This window comes from Macaca mulatta, chromosome 16 (genome assembly GCF_049350105.2).
Source record: "Macaca mulatta isolate MMU2019108-1 chromosome 16, T2T-MMU8v2.0, whole genome shotgun sequence".
Lineage (NCBI taxonomy): Eukaryota > Metazoa > Chordata > Mammalia > Primates > Cercopithecidae > Macaca > Macaca mulatta.
This window is the reverse complement of record NC_133421.1, coordinates 17,671,215-17,695,644: the sequence shown is the minus strand read 5'-3', so window position 1 is coordinate 17,695,644 and position 24,430 is coordinate 17,671,215. Positions and strand designations below refer to the sequence as shown.

The window sequence follows — 24,430 nt, the reverse complement described above, 5'->3', positions numbered from 1 at the left end:
AGCTACTGTGGAGGCTGAAGCAGGAGAATCACTTGAATCAGGGAGGCGGAGTTGCAGCGAGCCAAGATCATGCCACTGTGCTCCAGCCTGGGCAACAGAATGAGACTCTGTCTCAAAAAAAAAAGTGAAGCCAGACAATATAATAAATATTACAGTAACAGATAATGAGATGTGATAGGGGAAGTACAGAGTGTCATGGGAGCACAGAGTGGCCATCCCCAGCCCAGTTCAGGGTCTAGGAAAGGCTATCCAAAGAATTGATGCTTAAATTGAGAGGTGATGGATGAGCAGTAGTTGGCTAGATCAGATCAAGAGCAGTGTGTGTGTGAGTGTGTGTGTGTGTGTGTGTGAGTGTGTGTGTGTGTGTGTGTGTGAATGTGTGTGTGTGTGTGTGTGTGAGTGTGTGTGTGAGTGTGTGTGTGTCTGTGTGTGTGTGTGAGTGTGTGTGTGTGTGAGTGTGTGTGTGTGAGTGTGTGTGTGAGTGTGTGTGTGTGAGTGTGTGTGTGAGTGTGTGTGAGTGTGTGTGTGAGTGTGTGTGAGTGTGAGTGTGTGTGTGAGTGTGTGTGTCTGTGAGTGTGTGTGTGAGTGTGTGTGTGTGAGTGTGTGTGAGTGTGTGTGTGAGAGTGTGTGTGTGTGTGAGTGTGTGTGAGTGTGTGTGAGTGTGTGTGTGAGTGTGTGAGTGTGTGTGAGTGTGTGAGTGTGTGTGTGAGTGTGTGTGAGTGTGAGTGTGTGTGTGTGAGTGTGTGTGTGTGTGTGTGTGTGTGTGTGTGTTCCTGGCAGGTGGAACAGAAGAGGCATGGTATACTGGGGAGACTGAAATGTGTTCAGAATGTCTGGAGCAGTGCTGTCCAATAGAACTCTATGTTTACGAAAAATTTCTCAGGCCGGGCATGGTGGTTTACGTCTGTAATCGCAGTACTTTGGGAGGCTGAGGGGGGCGGATCTCCTGAGGTCGGGAGTTTGAGACCAGCCTGACCAACATGGAGAAAACCCGTATCTACTAAAAATACAAAATTAGCCAGGCCTAGTGGTGCGTGCCTGTAATCCCAGTTACTCGGGAGGCTGAGGTAGGAGAATCACTCGAACCCAGGAGGCGGAGGTTGCAGTGAGCTGAAATCACGCCGTTATGCTCCAGCCTGGGCAACAAGAATGAAACTCTGTCTCAAAAAAAAAAAAAAAAGAAAAAGAAAAATTTATCTCTCTGTGTGCTGCCCGATATGGTAGCTACTAGCCACATGTGCTGATTGAGCATTTGAAATGTGGCTAATGGGACAGTAGAACTGAATGTTTACTGTTATTTTATTATGTATTTATTTTTGAGACAGAGTTTTGCTCTTGTTGCCCAGGCTGGAGTGCAATGGCACAATCTTGGCTCACTGCAACCTCTGCCTCCCAGGTTCAAGCGATTCTCCTGCCTCAACCTCCCAAGTAGCCGGGATTACAGGCATGCACCACTACGCCTAGCTAATTTTTAAATTTTTAGTAGAGACTGGGTTTTACAATATTGCCAGGCTGGTCTCGAAGTCCTCACCTCAAGTGATCCACCTACCTCGGCCTCCCAAAGTGCTGGGATTAGGGGCGTAAGCCACTGCGCCTGGCCTAATTTTGTATTTTTAGTAGAGATGGGGTTTCACTATGTTGGTCAGGCTGGTCTTGAACTCCTGACCTCAAGTGATCCATGTGCCTCGGCCTCCCAAAGTGCTGGGATTGCAAGTGTGAGCCACCGCGCCCGGACTTGGTTCCCATTTTTAAAAGGTCACTTCAGTTGCTATAAGGAGAAATGGATTATGAGTGTGGGGCAAGAATGAAGCAGGGAGACCAGTTTGGAGGTGGCTGCAGTTGCCTAGGGGAGCAATGATTGTGGCTTGGACCAAGCAGAAAGACGAATTTTGGAGGCAGAGCTGATGCCAGGTTTTGGGAGTGAGGGAGAGGGAGTCCTAGGGCTACTTCGGTGGCGGCTGGGTCCCCAAGCTCCAAGACTGAGTCCAGACCAGGGCCCAGTCGGTGGTGAGGTCTGATTTTAGCAGTGTGTGCCCACCTCCTTGTCTCCACCTGCTGGCTGGTGCTGGGAGCATCTTTAGGGGAACTTTAGCCATGAGTCCTGGGGTCAGGAGGCTGGGGGAAGGTCCTGGGAGGTGGGAAAGTCCCCCAACTGCTGGGTGAATGGGTGGGTGGGACTGCGTTCCCAAGGGCGTCTGCTGGGCTGAGCCTCTCCCTGGGGGCTGTCCACATCAGCTCTCTCCCCTGCTGTGGGTCAACTCAGGCCCATTTATGGGCCATACGACTGCTGGAAGGGTGTGGTGGTGGAGAATGGGAGGGGATAGCTGTCAGTGTACTTGGGGAAGAATCTCCCATCCATGGCAGCTTCCATGGGAGGCAAGGCCCCAGCATCCAAGGGCTGCCTCTGATTGTTACCCACCCCCACCTGAGACCTTAGTGGTTAGATGGGGGAGGGGTGGGGGCGGGGCCTGATTCGCAGCAGGGTGTGTCCAGATGGTCAGTCTGTGTGGCTAGCCTGTCCTGACAGGGGAGAGTTAAGCTCCCACTCTCCACCGTGCCGGCTGGCCAGGTGGGCTAAGGGTGACCCAGAGACCAGAACCTGCTTGCTGGAGCTCAGTGCTCAGAGCTGGGGAGGGAGGTTCCGCGGCTCCTCCGCTGTCAGCGCCCGCAGCCCCTCCCCGCTTCACTTCCTCCCGCAGCCCCTGCCACCGAGAAGCTCCAGGATCCCAGCAGCCGCCACACCCTGCTTTCAGCCTGCGCAGTAAGTCGGTGAGCAATGCTGGGGATGTTGGAGGGGGCCGGGTCCCCAAGCCTGACAGCGAATGATGGGGCGGGGAAGGCTAGTGGGCTCCTGGCTTCTACAGCCTGGAGTCAGGGTCTGTGTGGGGCTCCGGCTCCCTCTCCCTGGACCTCCACACCCCTTCCTCTGCTGCCAGGGTGGGTGGGGGTCCCAGGAGGTGGGGTAGGGGCTGGACAGACAGCTGTTGCTGCTGAGGCTTGGGAGTCTTGGGCTGGAGGAATGGGCCAGGGTTTGGTTGGGGACAGAGATGGGCTAAATGGTACGAAACAGAAAGGATGCCCTCCTGCTCCAGTGTGCGTAGAAAGGGTGGTGGGTCACATCTGCAAACTGAGGCAGTCAGGTAGCTCCCCGCCTCCCATATTTCCATGGGAAAATGCCCCACGTGGGTCCCCAGGGCCTGATCCCAGCCTACCCTCTCCACTTCCCTCTGCTGCTGCTGCTCCTCTCTGCTGTCTGCCCCCGGCCCCCTTCTCCACGCTTCTGTCTCTTTATCACTCTCTGACTTGTTTTTCTTCTTTCTGATCCTGCTCACTGGGCCCACGGGGGTTGCCCATCCCTGACTGAGGCCCCACCCTTGCCAAGTGATGGAGGCTGTGGTTTCAGTTTTCCTGTGAGGGTGAGATTGTGCTGTTTGCTGAGCTTCCTAGGCCAGCCTAAGGCCCAAGGTAGGGTGGTGGAGACAGCCTGGGCCACAGGCTAGGGGCCTCCCTCCCCTCGTGAAGCCCCCAGAGGCCCTGAGGCACAGAGGTGGCATTCGATGCCTTCAGAGCTGAATCAGACTGAAAATATAGATAGACCCTGAAAGACTTTGAGAACGGAAGAGGAACCTCATGGTAGACGCATGGTGTCAGATCCGGCTCTGCCAACAACTGGTGACCTTGGGAAAGCCACTCCCCCTTCTAAGCCTTAGTAGTCTTGGTAGCAAAATGAAGGGCTTGATAGTCTAGTGGTTTTCCCAATTATTTCTCCTTAGAGCTCCCCTTCTGTGGTGAGGGGTTGAGTGACTGGCCCCATCCCAGCCATCGTACTTTTCTCTGTTGGAATATTGGCCGCCGGGCAAGATGTTGTGTGAAGAAAGTGTTGTGCTGTTAATGCAAATGGGAACAGGGGTTGCGACCCCTCAGATACCAGGAAGTCCCAGAGGAAAAGTCGGGGACAGTCATGGCTCTCCTGGGGGACAACATCAAAGGGGTGGCCCTGTTGGTTCCCTGTTCCTCACACCATGGGCTTCCCTCCCTCTCCTCACCCCTGCTCCTCATCCCTCCTGGCAAACTTCCTCTGTATTGTGGCTGGGCTCCCACACAGCGGGTGGACCTACTTGCGCTTGGCTTTTTGCCATTAGAAGTAATGAGAAGTAATGGCAAAAACCGCAATTCCTTTTTTTTTTGAGACAGAGTCTTGCTCTGTTGCCCAGGTTGGAGTGCAGTGGTGCCATCTTAGCTCCTGGGTTTAGCAATTCTCCTGCCTTAGTCTCCCAAGTAGCTGGGATTACAGGCACAAGCCACCACGCCTGGCTAATTTTTGTATTTTTTTTAGTAGAGATAGGGTTTCACCATGTTGGTCAGGCTGGTCTCGAACTAACGCCTGACCAGCCTGCCTCAGCCTCCCAAAGTGCTGGGATTACACGTGTAAGCCACCGCGCCCAACCTTTTGCATCAACCTAATACCTCCTTTTTCAGGCTCCAGTAAGGCCAACACCAACCTGCAGCTGGGAGGAAGACGGGACCCTTGACATCTCCATCTCCACAGAGGTCCTGGCTGGACTGAGCAGCCTCCTCCTCCTAGGATGACCGTACCCCCCAGCTCTCCAGTTTTCAGGCTGGAGACATTAGATGGAGGCCAAGAAGATGGCGCTGAGGTGGACGAAGTAAAGCCGGCTTTGGGGAGCGGGCTGACTCCCATGGAGTCACCGTTCCAGGGTGAGGACCGGAAATTCGCCCCTCAGATAAAAGTGAACCTCAAGTATGGAAAAGGAACAGGTGCCAGGTGAGGCAACAAGTGGGGTCAGGGAAAAGGGGGCCCCCTGGCCAGCTCCAGCAGAGAACCCGGAGTGAGACTCATTGACCAGCCCAGCACCAGTGCCCCTTCCCACAACCTGTGGCGTCCTCAGTCTGCCTCTGATGGCTCCTGGGCCTGACCGGCTGACCTCTGCTCTGCTATCTGACATTGCTCTTTCCAGAGGCTTCTCCATTCTTGGCCTTCTGCCTTCTGAGGTCATGTTCTTTGTGAGATACATTCTTGAGCTCTAAGTCCTCAGCTGACCCTCAAATCCCCCATTCATGCCAACTCCCACCCCTGTCATGGTCCCTGCTGGGGAAGGCAGCAGGATCCACACTCCATCCAGTGAGAATCAAGGACATCTAGAAATGTCCCAGGCTCTCCTCAGTTCTGCAAGGCTGAGCCTGTCACTCAGGGGACGTGAACTGTGGGATTGAGGATAACTGGCTTCTGCTTGGAGTCATCTGCACTTTGATTTTTCCTGTGGTCTTCCCACCAATTCAGATTGTGTGAGCCCCATATTCCTGAGAGTCCCGCTTCCAGTCCTGCTGCATCTGGCACCCCTTACCTCCCTGCCTGGGGTGGGGGCCTGCCCAGTGAGACTGGAGAATCCTCATGGGCCAGGCTAGACTCTGCCACAGAAGCCCCTTCTTCCCTTGATGCTTGAGGTGCTTGAGGTACAGCCACCAGCTTTGGCCTCCCAGGCTAGAGCTGCTTCCTGTTTGTCTTGGAGGATTGTGGTCAGATTCAGCACCAGGGTAGGGGAGGTTGCGTGAGGAGCTTCTGGGAGCTGTGGAGCCTGCCCGACACAGGCAGGATGGGCCCTCGATGCCTTCAGTGCCTCAATCTGTGCCCTCGCTGGGCTTCTCTACCCCAGGACCATGATGCCACCCTGGTGACAGAAAGTCATTTGCCCACATGGCCACTTCTATGAGCCGGACTGTCCACAGGGCTCCGGTCAGCAGCAGATAGAGCCCTCATGATCATGTGTGGCTTCCTGGTGCTGACGAGGGAAGCCTGGCTGTAATTACAGTCATAGCTGTTGGCTTAAAAAGTCAACCCTTGAAATCCCCACCAGAGTCAAGGAGGCAGAGGTTGCAGTGAGCAGAGATTGTGCCACCATACTCCAGCCTGGGCGTCAGTGAGACTCTGTCTCCAAAAAAAAAAAAAAAAAGTGACTGATCCCAACAGTCACCTTGTCACCAACTTTTATTTGGTCGACCCATTCCACAAGAGAAGTTAAGCTGGGATCTGAGGGTACACAAAGCATCGAATAGCACCCCCTGTTATTTGTCTTCGCATATCTGCTGGTGGTGGTGCCAGAAGCCCCAGAGGCAAGTTGGCCCCTGTGAATAGTAACATAGCCCAGGAGGGAATGACTCATGCCCTTCCCACTTCCAGTCACCAGACGCTGCTAGATTCTGATAAGCTACCAGACCCCTTCCGGGGTCTGTGGGAGAGATTTCTCCTTAAGTGTGCCTTCTCGGTGGTGTCTGATATGTTTCAACATTGGGCCCAGCGTTAGGCCCAGGTAATGCTCTGTTTCTGGGAAATTACTTGCTGCCAAGCCTAGAATCTCTCTGGGGGTTCAGAGTCAGGGTCTAAAGTTAAACAGCCCTGCTGAGATTCCCAGTTTGGCGCTGTGTGACTTTGGCAAGCTACATGACCTCCTTGTTTATCTAAAGGAGAAATGAGTGGTTTCCGACCGGCAGGGCTGAAGTGAAGATGAAAGACACAGAATATTCTGTAGTTAATAGATGATTTCTGAGAGGAGAAGGGAGATTTTCTCCATTCTTTCTTTGAGGGCAGTGAGCAGGCAGCCACTGTGAGTCTGCAGGGACCTCCCACAGCCCTATCCAGACCCAGGCCCAAGCTCAAGAGCCACCACAAGTTGTGTGTGCTGGAGGAGACTCAGTGGGATATCGAGGCTGTTGAGAGATGGTACATCAAGGCACCTGGCACATGACAAGCACCTGATGCTGAAAAGTGTCTGTGATGACTGGTCTCATGGGGATGAAGCAGCTTAGTGCCTGGACAGGCCCCTTTTCCTCCTCTCGGGGTCTCCTTGGTTGGCTGTAGGTGGATAGAGGCCCTCAGAAGGGCTCTCACTGGGCTCTTGGGCCTGAGGGGTGCGCAGTGTGTACAGGACTCCCTGAAAGGGCTCCCTGGGATGGAGGGCTTTTGCGGGGGCCTGTGGTCCTTGTCCAGCATAAGTCACAAACCACATCCTCCACAGTCAGCCGGATCCAAACCGATTTGACCGAGATCGGCTCTTCAATGCGGTCTCCCGGGGTGTCCCTGAGGATCTGGCTGGACTTCCAGAGTACCTGTGCAAGACCAGCAAGTACCTCACCGACTCGGAATACACAGGTAGACCCTGCCCTGTGCATCCAAGGCTAGGCATCCTGTGAGCTGATAGTTAGGTGGGCTGGGTGGGTGTGATCCCGGGTCGGAGCCGAGGAGTGAGTGTTCTCAGCAGCCCTCCCACTAGAATGGTTGCTGGGGGGCCCTGTGGACAGAGCTAATCAAGGATGGCCTCCTGTCGGTCTTGGCTGTGCCTCCCACTTCCACCCACCCCTCAGAGCTCCTGGCTACCTCTGTCACCCCTAGCCCATTAGCCCATTGCAGTGGCTGAATGGAAACCCAAAGCAATCTTTTTTTTTTTTTTTTTTTTTTAAATAACAGTGTTGTTGAGATATAATATATAATGGGCATACCATATACTTAACCCATCTAAAGCACTCTTTGCCAAAAATCTAAATATATGTATTGTTTGGGCTGATCAGAAAAATAACATAAGTACTCTAGAAGATTCAACAGTAAGGAAACATATAGAGCCAAGGTTAAACACAGTCTCTCATCCTGGGCCCCTATTAATGGTTTGGGAATGCATCTGTTTGGAGTTTCTTTCTTTCTTCTTTTTTATTTTTGGAGAGATAGGGTTTTACCATGTTGCCTAGGCTGGTCTCAAACTCCTGGGGTCCAGTGATCCTCTCACTTTGGCCCCCCAAAGTACTGGGATTATGAAGCCTCCATGCAGCACCTGTTCAGACTTTCTTTCTTTCTTTTTCTTTCTTTCTTTCTTTCTTTCTTTCTTTCTTTCTTTCTTTCTTTCTTTCTTTCTTTCTTTCTTTCTTTCTTTCTTTTTCTTTCCTTTCTTCTTTCTTTCTTTCCTTCCTTCCTTCCCTCCCTCCCTCCCTCCCTCCCTCCCTCCCTCCCTCCCTCCCTCCTTCCTTCCTTCCTTCCTTCCTTCCTTCCTTCCTTCCTTTCCTTCCTTCCTTCTTTCCTTCCCTTTTCCTTCCTTCCTTCCTTCTTTCCTTCCCCTTCCTTCCTTCCGTCCTTCCTTCCTTCTTTCTTCTCTTTTTTCTTGAGAGAGTCTTGCTCTGTCGCCCACGCTGGAGTGCAGCAGCGCTATCTCAGCTCACTGCAAGCTCCACCTCCCAGGTTCACACTATTCTCCTGCCTCAGTCTCCCGAGTAGCTGGGACTGCAGGTACCCACCACCATGCCCAGCTAATTTTTTTCTTTTTTTTTTTAGTAGAGACGGGGTTTCACCGTGTTAGCCAGGATGGTCTCAATCTCCTGACCTTGTGATCCGCCTGCCTCAGCCTCCCAAAGTGCTGGGATTACAGGCGTGAGCCACCGCGCCTGGCCTTATATTCCCTTTGAACCTTACAATAACCTTGGAACATCCCCATTTTACAGTAAGGAAAACTGAGGTTAAGAGAGGCCACGTGACTTGCCAGAGTGGAGAGAGACATTAAGTGGTGGAGTCATGTATAAATACTGCTCTGAATATTCTCGTGTAGACAGCATTTCACGAATGATGACTTATGTCTTAGAAATTTAGTTTCTAAGCCGGGCACGGTGGCTCACACCTGTAATCCCAGCACTTTGGGAGGCCGTGGCGGGCAGATCATGATGTCAGGAGATCGAGACCATCCTGGCTAACCAATGAAACCCCATCTCTACTGAAAATACAAAAAAAAAAAAAAAAAAAAAAAAAAAGCTGAGCATGGCGGTGTGCGCCTGTAGTCCCAGCTGCTGGGGGAGGTTGAGGCAGGAGAATGGTGTGAACCCAGGAGGCAGAGCTTGCAGTGAGCTGAGATTGCGGCCACTGCATTCCGCCTGGCTGACAGAGCAAGACTCTGTCTCAAAAAAAAAAAAAAAAAAGAAAAGAAAAAACAAAGAAATTTAGTTTGTAGGGCAGAAATTGTAGTCATACCTGTTGGTATTGCTTATGTGTTCCTTGGAGCCTTAATACCCTATAACATGGTTGTGCTCCCATCAGTTGTGTGTAGCACCTCTTTTAATCCTCCCAAGGGGTACTTGGAGCTAGGCTTGCTATACCAGCTATTGGGCAGTCCAGCCGCTCCAGATCTCAGCACTACTGTGCCCCTTACCCTCCCTTCTTCCCACAGAGGGCTCCACAGGTAAGACGTGCCTGATGAAGGCTGTGCTGAATCTTAAGGATGGGGTCAATGCCTGCATTCTGCCGCTGCTGCAGATCGACCGGGACTCTGGCAATCCTCAGCCCCTGGTAAATGCCCAGTGTACGGATGACTATTACCGAGGCCACAGCGCTCTGCACATCGCCATTGAGAAGAGGAGTCTGCAGTGTGTGAAGCTCCTGGTGGAGAATGGGGCCAACGTGCATGCCCAGGCCTGCGGCCGCTTCTTCCAGAAGGGCCAAGGGACTTGCTTTTATTTCGGTGAGTGAGCCTTTCTTGGATAAATTGAGGCAAAGAGCGGGTAAGGCCTTGTTCAAGGTCATATGATTAGTGTATGACAGAGCTGGCAGTTAAACCTAGGTCTGTCTGACCCCGACACCCTGCTTCTAACCACTAGGCTGCCTGAGAAAGCAGTTTGTTTTTTGCCCAGGCCAGTCTCAAACTCCTGGGCTCTAACAATCCTCCTGCCTCAGCCTCTCGAGCTGGGACTACCAGTTGCACCACTACATCCAGCACTAATTTGTCATAAGATAATTTGTCATAAGAGATGTTTCATCCTCGTCTGGCCACAAGATGGGCATGCACCCAGACCCAGGGAAGGGAGTAGTGGGCTGCTAGCACTGGCATGTGACTTGACCAGCAGAGCCTGAACAAAGAGGCAGAGTGCCTGGGCTCTGGCAAAGGAGACAGCAAAAGGCAGCAGGTTGGCTGGTCCCTGTTCTGCTCCCTTCAGTGGTAAAGAAGCCTGATCTGCTTCAAGGAGGGCTGGACTTTTGTCCAAGGAGCATGAAGAGTAGGCAGATGGAAAGCAGGAGGCCTGGGGCCCAAGCTGCTCTCTTGGCCTGCAGGTGAGCTACCCCTCTCTTTGGCCGCTTGCACCAAGCAATGGGATGTGGTAAGCTACCTCCTGGAGAACCCACACCAGCCCGCCAGCCTGCAGGCCACTGACTCCCAGGGCAACACTGTCCTGCATGCCCTAGTGATGATCTCAGACAACTCAGCTGAGAACATCGCACTGGTGACCAGCATGTACGATGGGCTCCTCCAAGCTGGGGCCCGCCTCTGCCCCACCGTGCAGCTTGAGGACATGCGTAACCGGCAGGATCTCACACCTCTGAAGCTGGCCGCCAAGGAGGGCAAGATCGAGGTGAGTGGCTGTCCCCTTCCCACTTTCCCTCTGCAGGAAGCAGTAGGTCTCACCCCAAAATTTCTGCAGAAAGAGCCCAGGGGGTTGTGAAGAGCAGTGGCTTCTCTGCTTTTCAATGGAACATTCCTGTTAGTAAGAAAATTTTCAGTATGTACCTCTAATATATGTGTGTTTATTTATAAATTGTATATGAACTATTGAATATATTACATTATAAAACATTGGGATTTTTTTTTTTTTGAGACTGAGTTTTACTCTCGTTGCCCAGGCTGGAGTGCAATGGCGCGACCCCGGCTCATCACAACCTCTACTTCCTAGGTTCAAGCAATTCTCCTGCCTCAGCCTCTCAAGTAGCTGGGATTACAGGCATGTGCCACCACACCCAGCTAATTTTGTTTTTGTTTGTTTTGTTTTGTTTTTTGTTTTTTTGAGATGGAGTCTCGCTCTGTCACCCAGGCTGGAGTGCAGTGACACAATCTCAGCTCACTGCAACCTCTGCCTCCCGGGTTCAAGCAATTCTCCTGCCTCAGTTCCCTGAGTAGCTGAGATAATAGGCACCCACCACCATGCCCAGCTAATTTTTTTTGTATTTTCAGTAGAGACGGGTTTCACTATGTTGGTCAGGCTGGTCTTGAACTCCTGACCTCATGATCCACCCGCGTCGACCTCCCAAAGTGCTGGGATTACAGGCACGCACCACTGCACCCAGCTAATTTTTTGTATTTTTAGTAGAGACGGGGTTTCACCATGTTGGTCAGGCTGGTCTGGAACTCCCAACCTCAGGTGATCCACCCACCTCAGCCTCCCAGTGTTGGGATTACAGGCGTGAGCCACGGCGCCCAGCCAAACATTGGGAATTTTAAAAAGTCGTTTGGGTTTCTTTATTAAGAGATCGCCTTTTTATATCTTTTGTCTATTTTGCTATTCTGTTTCTGCATATTTATTGATAACTTCATAATGAATTTAGTATTTTGTCTACTATAGCACTTGTAAAATTTTTCCTAGTTCATCATTTGTTTTTTGAATTTTATGATTTTTTTTTGCCATAGAGAATTTAAAAATTTTTATACTCTGCAAGTGTAATTATCTTTTCCTTTAAGATTCCTTAGTTTTGCTATTGCCTAATTCCTGCTACAAGATTATATATATAATATATATGTATATAATATATAACTATTATACATTATATTATAGATTATAATTATATATAGTATACATATAATCTTCATACCCATATTCTTTTTTTTTTTTTTTTTGAGACAGAGTCTTGCTCTGTCGCCCAGGCTGGAGTGCAGTGGCGCGATCTCAGCTCACTGCAAGCTCCGCCTCCCGGGTTCACGCCATTCTCCTGCCTCAGCCTCCCGAGTAGCTGGGACTACAGGCACCCGCCACCTCGCCCGGCAAATTTTTTGTATTTTTAGTAGAGACGGGGTTTCACCATGTTAGCCAGGATGGTCTCGATCTCCTGATCCCATGATCCACCCGCCTTGGCCTCCCAAAGTGCTGGGATTACAGGCGTGAGCCACCACGCCCGGCCCATACCCATATTCTTTTCCAAACTTTTGCAGCTGCATTTTTTTTTTTTGAGACAGAGTTTCGCTCTTGTTGCCCAGGCTGGAGTGCGGTGGTGCAATCTTGGCTCACTGCAACCTCCGCCTCCCGGGTTCAAGTGATTCTCCTGCCTCAGCCTCCCGAGTAGCTGGGATTACAGGCATGCGCCACCACGCCTGGATAATTTTGTATTTTTAGTAGAGACGGGGTTCCTCCATGTTGGTCAGGCTGGTTGCAAACTCCCGACCTCAGGTAAATCCACCTGCCTCAGCCTCCCAAAGTGCTGAGATTACAGGGGTGAACCACCACGCCCAGCCTGCAGCTGCATTTTTAATGCCTAAGGCTTTGACTAGCTGGAAGTTTTTCTGGTAGGAAGAGTAAACATGAGGCGGCCCCCACTTTGTTCCAAATAGCTTACCAATGGCCTGTTTCAAATAGTTTTTGCCAATAGCTCACCAGGGCTGGCCTCATGGGCTTATGGCGGAGATTTCTGAAAGGTTAAGGAAACGATGAACATAAATAGAAGTTTTAACCCTTTTTTGCTGCCCTCTCAAGTTTCTTGGAGTGCTCCCTGGGGTGTGTGAACCTCACTTTGTTGTCTAGAGGCACTGCTGTGTGGCCTATGAAATCAGTGCCCTGATCTGTTCCTCCTTTCCCATTCCTCACGCGTGAAACCAGAATGCTTTCTAACCTGTTTGGATTAGGGACCACTTTCTAGTCTGCTGAAAACTCTGGATTCTAACCATGAAATTGCACACACAGATACAGCTAGTAGACTCTGATCTCCGGGGCCTCAAAGACCCCAGGGGTAAGGATCTCTCTGCCATTTGAGGAGTTCAAGGAAGGCCACAGGGTTGGGTGGGGGAAGGAAGAGCCAGGCTGGTTGGCAGGCTGGGGCAGATGTAGCTGGGTGTGTGTGTGTTTAAGAGTTTAGACACGCCGGGCACGGTGGCTCAAGCCTGTAATCCCAGCACTTTGGGAGGCCAAGACGGGTGGATCACGAGTTCAGGAGATCGAGACCATCCTGGCTAACACGGTGAAACCCCGTCTCTACTAAAAATACAAAAAACTAGGTGGGCGAGGTGGGGGCACCTGTAGTCCCAGCTACTTAGGAGGCTGAGGCAGGAGAATGGCGTAAACCCGGGAGGCGGAGCTTGCAGTGAGCTGAGATCCGGCCACTGCACTCCAGCCTGGGAGACAGAGCGAGACTCCGTCTCAAAAAAAAAAAGAAAAAAGAGTTTAGACACACAAGGACCTGCATGTATGGGGGCATGTGCACGTGTCAGCTGCAGCTCTGCAGACCGTGGGCAGCTGCAGGGTCCTGGGTGTTTCCCAGTCTTGGCCCAGGATCAGTGCCAGGAGGGGACCGTAAAGGCAAGCTCGTATGGTCACCCTGCAGATTTTCAGGCATATCCTGCAGCGGGAGTTTTCAGGACTGAGCCACCTTTCCCGAAAGTTCACCGAGTGGTGCTATGGGCCTGTCCGGGTGTCGCTGTATGACCTGGCTTCTGTGGACAGCTGTGAGGAGAACTCAGTGCTAGAGATCATCGCCTTTCATTGCAAGAGTCCGGTGAGCCCACAGGGGCATTGGTGCACATAGAGGACCCAACAGAGCTCCCAGCAAGGTCCACAAATTGGGGCTGCCTGCTGGACCATATCTGCCCCATTCCTGTGCCAGTGGGGGTGTGGCTGCATGTCCCAGCAGGCATGACCCTGACCATGGCCACTGGGCCCATACTCAGTCCATACTCTAGTCCCATCCAACACAGGGATCATGCCAAGGGCCTTGTGGCAACCATCCAGGTCCTCTCTGTTAACCAGCATCTCGTTTGGAGGGCAAGCCCCTTGATCACACTGTAGCTGGGAGGGTTGGGGTGAGGTCCTTTGGAGTTCCTGGGGTGTGGAAGCCTGCTCCCTGTCCTCTCTCCTCATTTCCTGGGCCCTTGCTTTGATCCTGACATGGAGTGGGCAGCCTATTTGCACTTGTTGACTGTACCCATGGCTCTCCCCTCCCCACCCCAGCACCGACACCGAATGGTCGTTTTGGAGCCCCTGAACAAACTGCTGCAGGCGAAATGGGATCTGCTCATCCCCAGGTTCTTCTTAAACTTCCTGTGTAATCTGATCTACATGTTCATCTTCACCGCTGTTGCCTACCATCAGCCTGCCCTGAAGAAGGCAAGGGCGGGAGGTGGGTGGGGGGCACATCTTGGGGGAGGCCTGCTTGAAACAACCCTGGGGGAAGATGGGGCAATAATAGTGCTGAGGCATGGGCTGCTGGAGTGACATGCCCAAGCTTATGGGAGCCAGCACCCCAGTGCTAACAGTAATACAGTGAAGATTTGCTGAGTGCTCACTGTATGTGAAAAAGAATTCTAGGTGATGGACATGTGTTGATTAATTAATGTTCCCCAAAACCCCTGAGATGGTGAATTATAATCACCCTCAATTTATAGTAGAGGGAAGGGAGGCACAGAGAGGTTAAGTAACTTGTCCAGGGTCACACAGGCTGAAAGTGGTGTGGAGAGGGAATCTGAATCCAGGCAGTCTGGCTTCAGACCCCACACTGAAATGCTACACAATGTACCTCTCAGGATCTGGTGGTCCTTCCCTGGAGCCCATGTTCCCCTGCTGTTCTGAGGGGTTCTCCACAGCTCAGGCTCAGAGTAGGCCCTCAGCTTCAGCTCTCAAGGGTGAGCTGCTCAAGAGAGGACCCAAAGCCCTAGGTCTCATCTGAGTGTGTCTTCAGCAGGCCGCCCCCCACCCGAAAGCGGAGGTTGGAAACTCCATGCTGCTGGCAGGCCACATCTTTGTCCTGCTAGCGGGGATCTATCTCCTCGTGGGCCAGGTGAGTGCCCCTCCCCTTCTCCCACCAAGAAGTAAACCTAGAATTCTGCTTCAGGGGACTTAGAGCAAGTTAGCTGCATCCCCTCACTGACAATACCCGGTCCCATCCACAACAACCAACCTCACCGAAGCTGAGGGCCAGAGGTTCTGGCCTTGCTTTCTGAGTCCCCGGCAACCCTCTGCTGTGCTTTTGGGGTTCCTCGGGGTAGCAGATAACTTCTCTGATTCCTTGGCAGTACAGGCTCTGCTCCCCCAGGAATGGAGCTGGAAGCCCCTGTCCCCAGCCAGGCCCCTCGGCTGGGAAGTTCCCCTCTTGGGGAGCACAGAGACCGGGGGTAGGTGGGGTTCAGGCCAATTCACCCAGTAGGGCCTCTTCAGTGGGAAATGCTGTAAGCCTGCAGGACACAGGCTGGACACCAAGACATTGGGACCTCCTTAGAGTGGGCAGAACTTGGGCACCAAACCCAGGTTGGCTGGGGTATGGGTGCTCCCTGTGAGGCCAGGGAGAAGGGAAGGGAAAGGCGCCCTTCCCCTTCCTGCATGCAGTGCAGAGGTTCTTCATCTGTACCCCCCGGCCTTGCGTAGGTGGCTGCTCTTTCTGGAAAAAGAGTCCCAAGCTATCTCAGCTATCAGAAGTATTCATGAGTCCCCCAAAACCAAAGCTGCTGACTTAGCCCTAGCCAGGGTGGCAGGCTCCCGCTCAGCCAGGCCAGCAGGGGGCATTCGGGAGAGCAGGTTTCACAGCCCTCTGTCCTCTCTTTCTCCGCAGCTGTGGTACTTCTGGCGGCGCCACCTGTTCATCTGGATGTCGTTCATAGACAGCTACTTTGAAATCCTCTTGTATGTGGATTCTCACTCCTCCTCCCCTCAACTGTCTCTGAGGCCTGGAAGGGGCAGGTGTGGCAGAAGGCACCAGGTTGACTTTAGAGCTGAGGATACGGGGCGCAGGAAGTCGGGACCTGTGTCCAGGCCAGACCCAGGAGTCTGGACTGCTGTCCAGCCTGGGGCCTTTTGTGCTTCTATCACTGTAGATGGTGATAGTGACATTTACTAGGCCTCGGCACACACCTGTTTCACTTAGTCCTTGAAAACACTCTTTGTGTCAGGCATCATTATTATTATGCCCATTTTACAGTGGGAGGGAACTGAGGCCCACTGAGGTTAAATGTCTTGCCTAAGATGGAGGTCAGGACCTTGGTCAGCGCAGGCCAGTGAGGGCTCAGGGAGCCAAGTGGCCAGCAAGCCCACCTGGATCCTGCTCCCATACAGCCTGTTCCAGTCCCTGCTCACAGTGCTGTCCCAGGTGCTGTGTTTCCTGGCCATCGAGTGGTACCTGCCCCTGCTTGTGTCTGCGCTGGTGCTGGGCTGGCTGAACCTGCTTTACTATACACGTGGCTTCCAGCACACAGGCATCTACAGTGTCATGATCCAGAAGGTGAGAGAAGGGGGTGGTCCAGAGGGACTCTTTCGGCCTCATCAGGCAAGAGCCTTCCTCCGCAGCTATCCTAGGCAGAGGAGGGCATGTGTACATCTGCCTGCGTGCCAGCACCCAGATACTTGCTGGATGGAAGCTTAAGTACAGGCATGCATATACCTCTCTCAGGGTTCTGCACGCACATGCAAACACATGCACATATGTGTGTTTGCAGGTGTCTACACGGGAGCATGTGCATCCTTCCACATGCAAGGAGCAAAGAATATGTGCATAAGCTCATCTGTGTGTCTGTGTCCTGGGATGTGTGGGCGTGGGCATGTAACTGCGTTCATTTATGTATTCAGCATATGTTTAGGGAGTGCCTACTGTGGGTGGGGCCTTGTTCTAGGTGTTGGGAATATAGCAGAGAGCAAAACAAGTCCTTGCTCCCCTGAAGCTGATGTTCTGGTGGGAGGGAATGAAAACCTTAAGAAAACAACTAAGAACATTCCACACTGCTAAATTCTATGAAGGAAAAATAAATGCACAGGACAATGTGATGGGGAATGGCTGGGATCAAGCACCCTTTAGATGGGATGGTCTGGGAAACCTCTCTAAAGAGGGGATGTTTAAGTTGAGACCTGAAAGAATGATTCAGCCACCGCAGGGTGAGGAGGAGATATTCTCAGCAGAGGGCACAGCAATGGCTGCCGTGAGCCAGAAGCAGCTTGGGGTGCTTGCGACAGGGCGAGGAGGCTGGGTGGCTGGGGAGATGGCAGGAGGGTGGAGGTGAGGAGGTTGGGAGGAAGGGAAGGGCCAGGGGCCCCTTCCATGGGGAGGAATTTGGAGGCCCCCAGAGGCTTTTTTTTTTTTTTAATTGTAGTAAAATGCATCTAACATAGAAATTAACTGTTTTTTTTTTTTTTTGAGACGAGTCTTGCTCTTGTTGCCTAGGATAGAGTGCGATGGCATGATCTCGGCTCACTGCAAACCCCTATTCCTGGGTTCAAGCGATTCTCCTGCCTCAGCCTCCCGAATAGCTGGGATTACAGGCACCCATCACCATGCCTAGCTAATTTTTGTATTTTTAGTAAAGACAGGTTTTCACCACGTTGGCCAGGCTGGTCTCGAACTCCTGACCTTAGGTGATCTGCCTGCCTTGGCCTCCCAAAGTGCTGGGATTACAGGCGTGAGCCACTGTGCCTGGCCCATTTTAACCATTTAAAAAAATACATACAGCTAAGTGTCATTAAGTACATTCACACTGTTGTATAACCATCACCACCATCCATCTCCAGAACTTTCGTGTCATCCCAAACTGAAACTCAATGCCCATTAAAAACAACTCCCCATTCTCTCCTTTCCCCGGTCCCTGGAAGCCACCATTCTACTTTCTGTTTCTACGAATTTGACAACCATAGCTACGTTGTATAAGTGAAATCATACAGTATTTGTCCTTTAATGTCTGGCTTATTTTACTCAGTATAATGTCCTCAAGGATCAGCCATGTTGTAGCATATGTCAGAAATTCCTTCTTTTTTTTTTTTTTTGAGATGGAATCTTGCTCTGTTGCCCAGGCTGGAGTGCACACTGCAACCTCTGCCACCCAGGTTCAAGCGATTCTCTTGCCTCAGCCTCCCGAGTAGCTGGGACTACAGGCATGTGTCACCACACCTGGCAAGTTTTTTGTATTTTTAGTAGAGATGAAGTTTTTCCATGTTGGCCTGGATGGTCTTGAACTCCTGACCTCAGGTGATCCACCCATCTTGGCCTCCCAAAGTGCTGGGATTACAGGCTGAGCCACCATACCCAGCAATTCCTTCCTTTTTAAGGCTGAGTAGTATCCCATTGTGTAGATACACATTTTGTGCATCCATTCATCTGTCGATCCAGTCACCTGTTACTTCCACCATTTGATCTTTGTGAATAATGCTGCTATAAACAGGGGTGTACAAGTATCTGTTAGAGTCCCTGCTTTTAATTCTTTTGGGCATATAGATACCCAGAAATGGAATTGCTGGGTCATACGGTAGTTCTATATTTAATTTTGTGACCCTGGAAGGTTGTTCTTTTTTTTTTTTTTGAGATGGGACTCATTCTGTCACCCAGGCTGGAGTGCGGTGACATGATCATAGCTCATTGCAGCCTTGACATTCTGGGCTCAAGCAATCCTCCTGTTTCAGCCTCCTGAGTAGCTGGCACTGTAGGCTTGTGCCACCATGCCTGGCTACTGGAAAGTTTTAAGCAGGAAAACAATGTGATCTGAGACATATATACATACATATATTATTATTATTTTGAGACGATGTCTCACCCTGTAGCCCAGGCTGGAGTGCAGTGGCGTGATCTTGGCTCACCACAACCTCTGCCTCCTGGGTTCAAGCGATTCTCCTGCCTCAGCCTCCCGAGTAGCTGGGATTACAGGTGCAGGCACGCCACTGCACCCGGATAATTTTTTGTATTTTTAGTAGAAATGGTTTCACCACGTTGGCCAGGCTGGTCTTGAACTCCCAACCGCAGGTAATCTGCCCGCCTCAGCCTCCCAAAGTGCTAGGATTACAGGCATGAGCCACTGCACCCAGCCAGATCTGAGATATATTTTTAAAAGACTCCTCTGCTCAGTGTGGCTCCACAGGGCCCATGTATGCATAAGTATGTGTGCGTATGTTCAGTGTACACGGGAAACATGCTGCTGTGGGTGAGGCAGGGGTCTGGGGCCGTGACTGGTGGCCCAGCTACCCACTTTGGCCCCTGGGCACATGTGTTCCAGGTCATCCTGCGGGACCTGCTGCGCTTCCTTCTGATCTACTTAGTCTTCCTTTTCGGCTTCGCTGTAGGTAAAGGCTCCCTCCGGCCCCCTTCCCCTTCCCCACGTTCCTTGTCCACCCTGTATACTCTCAAGGCTGCCTGCCGGTCTCCTGGGCTGAGGACCCCTCTCCCTTCATCCCATAGCCCTGGTGAGCCTGAGCCAGGAGGCTTGGCGTCCTGAAGCTCCTACAGGCCCCAATGCCACAGAGTCGGTGCAGCCCGTGGAGGGACAGGAGGATGAGGGCAACAGGGCTCTGTACGGGGGTATCCTGGAAGCCTCCTTGGAGCTCTTCAAATTCACCATCGGCATGGGCGAGCTGGCCTTCCAGGAACAGCTGCACTTCCGTGGCATGGTGCTGCTGCTGCTGCTGGCCTACGTGCTGCTCACCTACATCCTGCTGCTCAACATGCTCATCGCCCTCATGAGCGAGACCGTCAACAGTGTCGCCACTGACAGCTGGAGCATCTGGAAGCTGCAGGTGCCACCAGAGAGGCTCCCTGCCCCCACCCCACCCCACCCCGCACTCAGGTGGTGGGGAGTGCTCTGCATCCCGCGGAGGTGGGCCTTCCCTAGCCAAGGGGTGCCGGGTTGGGCAGCTCTACGTTGTCAGAGTCTTCCTCCTCCTTTTTTCCCTGGAGACAAGGTCTTGCTCTGTCACCCAGGCTGGAGTGCAGTGGCACAATCACGGCTCAATGCAGCCTCGGCCTCCTGAGTAGCTGAGGTTACAGGCAGTTGACACCACACCTGGCTAATATGTTTATTTTTTGTTTTTTTTTGAAGAAGGTCTCACTATGTTGCCCGGCCTCAGGTGATCCTCCCACCTTTGCCTCCCAAAGTGCTGGGATTACTCCCTCCTCCTTAAGAAGCTCATAGATGTACTCAGGACAGTGTCCAGCACCAAGTAGGTGCTCAATGTGCCACCAGCTACTATTATCATCATTGTTGTCCAGTTTCTTTTTTTTTTTTTTTTTTTTTTTTGAGTCAGAGTTTTGCTCTTGTTGCCCAGGCTGGAGTGCGATGGCATAATCTTGGCTCACTGCAACCTTTGTCTCCTGGGTTCAAGCAATTCTCCCACTTCAGCCTCCCAAGTAGCTAGGATTATAGGCATGTGCTACCACACCCCCACTAACTTTTTGTATTTAGTAGAGACAAGGTTTCACCATGTTGGTCAAGCTGGTCTTGAACTCCTGACCTCTGGTGATCCACCTGCCTTGGCCTCCCAAAGTGCTGGCATTACAGGTGTGAGCCACCATGCCCCACTCTGCTGCTAATTCATTGTTGATCTTGGGGAAGTCATTTATCTCCTCTGAGCCTCGGTGCCCTCCTCTGCAAGGTTCTGTGCCCCACCTGACTCACTGGTATGCCTCTGGGCAGGCACATGTGTGGGGTGAGCAAATGAAGTTCTGTCCCTGGTGGTGTGGCCATCTGGAGCCTGAACCATGTAAGAACAAGTATCTGTCAAGTACTTATAACGTACAGACTTCCCATCAGCTGTCTGAGGCACTTTGTTCTCAGTCTACAAATGGGGAAACTGAGATGCAGAGAGGCTGAGGGCCCAACCCCACACAGGTAATCGGATGTTGGAGCCGGATTCTAATCCGTGTGTTTAGTTGACTTTGGCTTATACTGTGAAGTGCTGCGGGGCACTTTCCTGCTCCGCTTGCCTTGTGTGCCTTTGCCCCCAGGCAGGGTCCCAGGACGTTCTGTCTGATGCATCCTTTGTCCCCAGAAAGCCATCTCTGTCCTGGAGATGGAGAATGGCTATTGGTGGTGCAGGAAGAAGCAGCAGCGGGCAGGCGTGATGCTGACCGTCGGCACTAAGCCAGATGGCAGCGCCGATGAGCGCTGGTGCTTCAGGTGAGTGAGTGGTGAGAGGGTCTCCTGGCCCTCCTGTCCAGCAATCCCTGGGGCCCCCACTGCAGTGCAGGGCACAGCTGCCAGGAGCCAGGTCTGGTGGGAGGGGCAGGTACAAAGAGCACCAGGGACTGAGCCTGAGCAGGTGAGGTCAGGGGTCTGGATCTCACAAGCCATGGCTGCCACATGACTGGCCATCTGCCTGTCCTAGTGGCTTAAACTGAAGATCCCCTCCTGGTGATCTCAGACTCCTCCTTGTAGCCTGAAATGTGGTACAGTAAGGAGGCCAAGAAGTCAGAGGGACCCTTGGGTTCCCAGCACTCTAGCCTTGCCCTGGCTGCTCTGTGTCCCCCCACCTCCAATTCTGCCAGCCTGATCTTGGAGCTACAACCCCTTCCATGGAGAACGTGCCCTTCTGTGTCCAGGAAAGGCTGGGACACTGGGTGAGGGAACCTAGTGACAAACACACAGCTAAAAACAGATACTGTCGTGAGGCAGCAGACGAGCAGAGAGAGCAGAGAGAGCAGAGAGCAGAGAGAGCAGATGAGCAGAGAGAGCAGAGTCTCAGGCGTGAGGAACAGCCATGAAAGTCCCCAGAACCCGGAAGCACAGATACACCTGATCTGAATTCCTCTTTTCTAGTTGCTCTGGGCAACCCAGGCTGCTGTGAGCAGCCAGAAGCGATGGATGCTGATTCCTGCAAGTGGGCACCTGCCTCACAGGACAGGGCTCCAAGTGGGTGGCCCAGAACCCTGCAGAGAGAAAGCCTGTCCTCCTCAGGGCCTCTGTGTCCACCAGAGAATCTCTGCATAGTCTCCCAATTTGGGGGGCCAGGCCCCTCTCTGGGGTGGGGGGGCATGGTCAAAGCAGGCAAACCTCAGAGCTCCTCTGTTGCCTTCAGGGTGGAGGAGGTGAACTGGGCTTCGTGGGAGCAGACGCTGCCTACGCTGTGTGAGGACCCGTCAGGGGCAGGCGTCCCTCGTAAGTAGCCTGGTGACTGGAGCCTCTGCCCTGGGGTGTGTGTCTCTGCTGCTTGGCCACAAAGCCTTGGAGAGTCTGGGGCAGGACCCAGAGACCTCCTCATAGTCACTTTGCAGATCCCCACACACCAGCTCCTCTTACAGGGATTGCCTCCTTAAAACAGTGGTTTTCTCCTTTCCTTTCCACCCACACCTTGCTTTCAGGCAGGAACCAGGGAAAACCTCTGAGGCTGTTAGCGCTTCCACCAGCCCAGCCTCTGGCTGCCCTCTCTCCGATGCCAGCCAGTCACACCCTTTGCCCATTCAATTGATTATCAAGGGTCTGTCCCCAGCCAGGCCTGAGCTGAGCCTGGGGACTCAGCAGGGGAATAAGTTAGGAAGGGCTGTGTCACAGCGCAGCCCACAACAGAGGCACCATCTCCCTGGACCCTCAGAGGAACTGCCCTGCATAGGCCCTCAGCTCCTTCACACCCCAAATCCCCCACCTCTGAGAAACCACTTCCCATGCCTCCCCCATGTCCGTGGCCTGTGTCCTCTCTGTTCTAGTGTAGTGATGGCCCCTCCTATCCCCACCCTGCTGCCTCCACCAAGATCTGTTCCTTCCTCCCACCCTCAGAGGCCTGAGGATTAGCTGTCTCCCCTGCATACCCTTTCTTTCTAGAACCTTCAATAGCTCCCACCTTCCACTGGTTCACCTCCTCTCCTTTCTCCATGTCTTTCCTGACAAATTTCACTTGCTTGTGCCTGTTGCGCCCCACAACAGCCTCCTGAGTCGCCCGTGGCCCCTGTTGTAGGGAGGCTACTCTGGCCTCTTCTGCCCCACAGCCTGCTGGTTTCCCAGGCTCCTGGGCCGTGACCATGGCCTCACATACAAACAGGTTTCCCTTCACCCTCTCTTTGCATCTCCCTCCCTTCACTACAATGCCAGGAAAGTCACCTCTGAAAGTCACCTTGTCCCTCCCTCATCTTGCCCCAAGCACTCCACACCCCACTGCCTGCTGGGGCCTCCAATGTGACATTCCCAACAGGAGCAGCCTTGGGGTTGCCCCAGCAGGTCACATGTATGTCACCCCACCCCCTCCTTTCCCAGGTAGAAGGCCTTGAGTCTCAGCCTATTCCCCCCGCTATACCGGCTCTCCCACCTGGAGCTGAGTGTCCTTGACCTCTCAGGCGGCCACTCATCCCTCTGCCCTGCCTCTCACTTCTGCTTCTGCACCACTGCAGGGCGGCCCAGCCTGCACCTTATCCCATTCCAGTCCTGCTAATGTGGACAAAAACTACATGCAGCCCACACTACACAATGCCTCCCGCTGCCTGGAAGGCTGCACTCCTCAGAGCGGAGGTCAGGGCCCAAAGCTGTCTGACCCACTGCCCACACCTCTATCCAAGGTGGCGTCTGCAGTGCCCCTTGTTCTTTGCTTTCCTTGGTTCATCTCTGGATTTGTCTGTCAGAAGCGCTCTTCCTCCCCTCTGGGTGTCCAAATCTGCCACCTCCCCTGCGGGATGGGTCCCGTCTCTCCTCTGAGCTCCCCCCAGCATGTCTCAGGTGTTCTGATCTCTGACACAAAGTCTGTCACCTCCAGGCACTTTAAGCTCCTGGGGGTGTTGGGAAGCCCCTGACATGGCGAGGGATTGGGAAATGCTTGTGGAGTGAGGGAAGCAGGGAGAGGGACTGCTGGCCTCCAGAACTGCTGAGGCTGTCCCCATGGCATGACGTGTTTTCATGACTGTGGCCCCTTGTTTCCCTGGTGCCTGCTTCCTGGGGACACACTCAAGGGTTAAGCCACAGTGCTTGCCATCTGTTAACAGGAACTCTCAAGAACCCTGTCCTGGCGTCCCCACCCAAGGATGAAGATGGTGCCTCTGAGGAAGACCATGTGCCCCTCCAGCCTCTCCAGTCCAACTGATGGCCCAGATGCAGCAGGAGGCCAGAGGACACAGCAGGGGATATTTCCAGCCACATCTGCTGGCTCTGGGGTCCCAGTGAATTCTGGTGGCAAATATATATTTTCACTAACTCTTCTGGAAACATTATTTGAGCAGAGTTGCTGGGACCCATAGAGCTGGTAATGTCTGCACCTCTCTGTGTACACAGGTCTGTGGATGGGACTAGGTTGCTCCTGCCCTTGCCTGGGCACAGAGACCCTCAGCTGCTGTGTCCCCACCCTCAGCCCCACGTCCTCAAGTCTGGAGACTGCCCTCTTCCTGGGTGCAGGCAGCTGGCTGAGGTGCTGTGCCCATTGTGGCAGATATATGGTGGTGGACATGTGCAAACAACCACCTCTCCTCTCTCTCCACCACGACACCCTTTGCTTTCCACACCCTCCCTGCTTTCGGGCAGGCACCTGGGAAAATCCGTTAAAGCCACCTCTCTTGCTTTCTCTTCCTACTGGGCTTCTTGCTCAATTCCCCCCCTCCCAAGCCATTCTCTGCAGGGCAGCCAGAGAGGCCTTCCTAAGATACAAGACAAACATGTCCTTTTTGTGCTCTGAAGGCCTGAGAGGCTCCCCAGTACCCACAGAATGCCCTAGCTGGCATCCCGAGACCCCCACGGTTTTGCCCAAGCATTTCCAGACACCT

At 52.8% G+C, this 24,430-nt stretch overlaps 1 protein-coding gene across 23 annotated transcripts; it reads left to right on the top strand.

Moving 5' to 3' along the window:
* The first annotated feature begins 2,685 nt into the window (after positions 1-2,685).
* Positions 2,686-23,868, top strand: TRPV2 (transient receptor potential cation channel subfamily V member 2). Of its 23 annotated transcripts, none has more exons than XR_013406134.1 (15): positions 2,686-2,761; positions 4,480-4,786; positions 7,035-7,168; positions 9,219-9,509; positions 10,097-10,395; positions 13,346-13,516; positions 13,969-14,124; positions 14,699-14,794; positions 15,563-15,633; positions 16,063-16,228; positions 18,978-19,044; positions 19,160-19,494; positions 20,746-20,873; positions 21,513-21,851; positions 23,660-23,868. XR_013406134.1 is itself a non-coding variant. In XM_077970414.1 (15 exons), exons 2-15 carry the CDS (start codon positions 4,765-4,767, stop codon positions 23,755-23,757), a joined length of 2,028 nt encoding a protein of 675 aa, XP_077826540.1. In that variant the 5' UTR covers positions 2,686-2,761; positions 4,480-4,764; the 3' UTR covers positions 23,758-23,868. The 23 variants fall into 23 exon arrangements, 16 of the variants coding, with proteins under 16 accessions (XP_077826540.1, XP_077826536.1, XP_014974182.3 ...); XR_013406132.1 differs by having other exon boundaries at positions 14,696-14,794; XR_013406136.1 differs by having other exon boundaries at positions 2,686-2,769; positions 9,305-9,509.
* Positions 23,869-24,430: the final 562 nt, after the last annotated feature.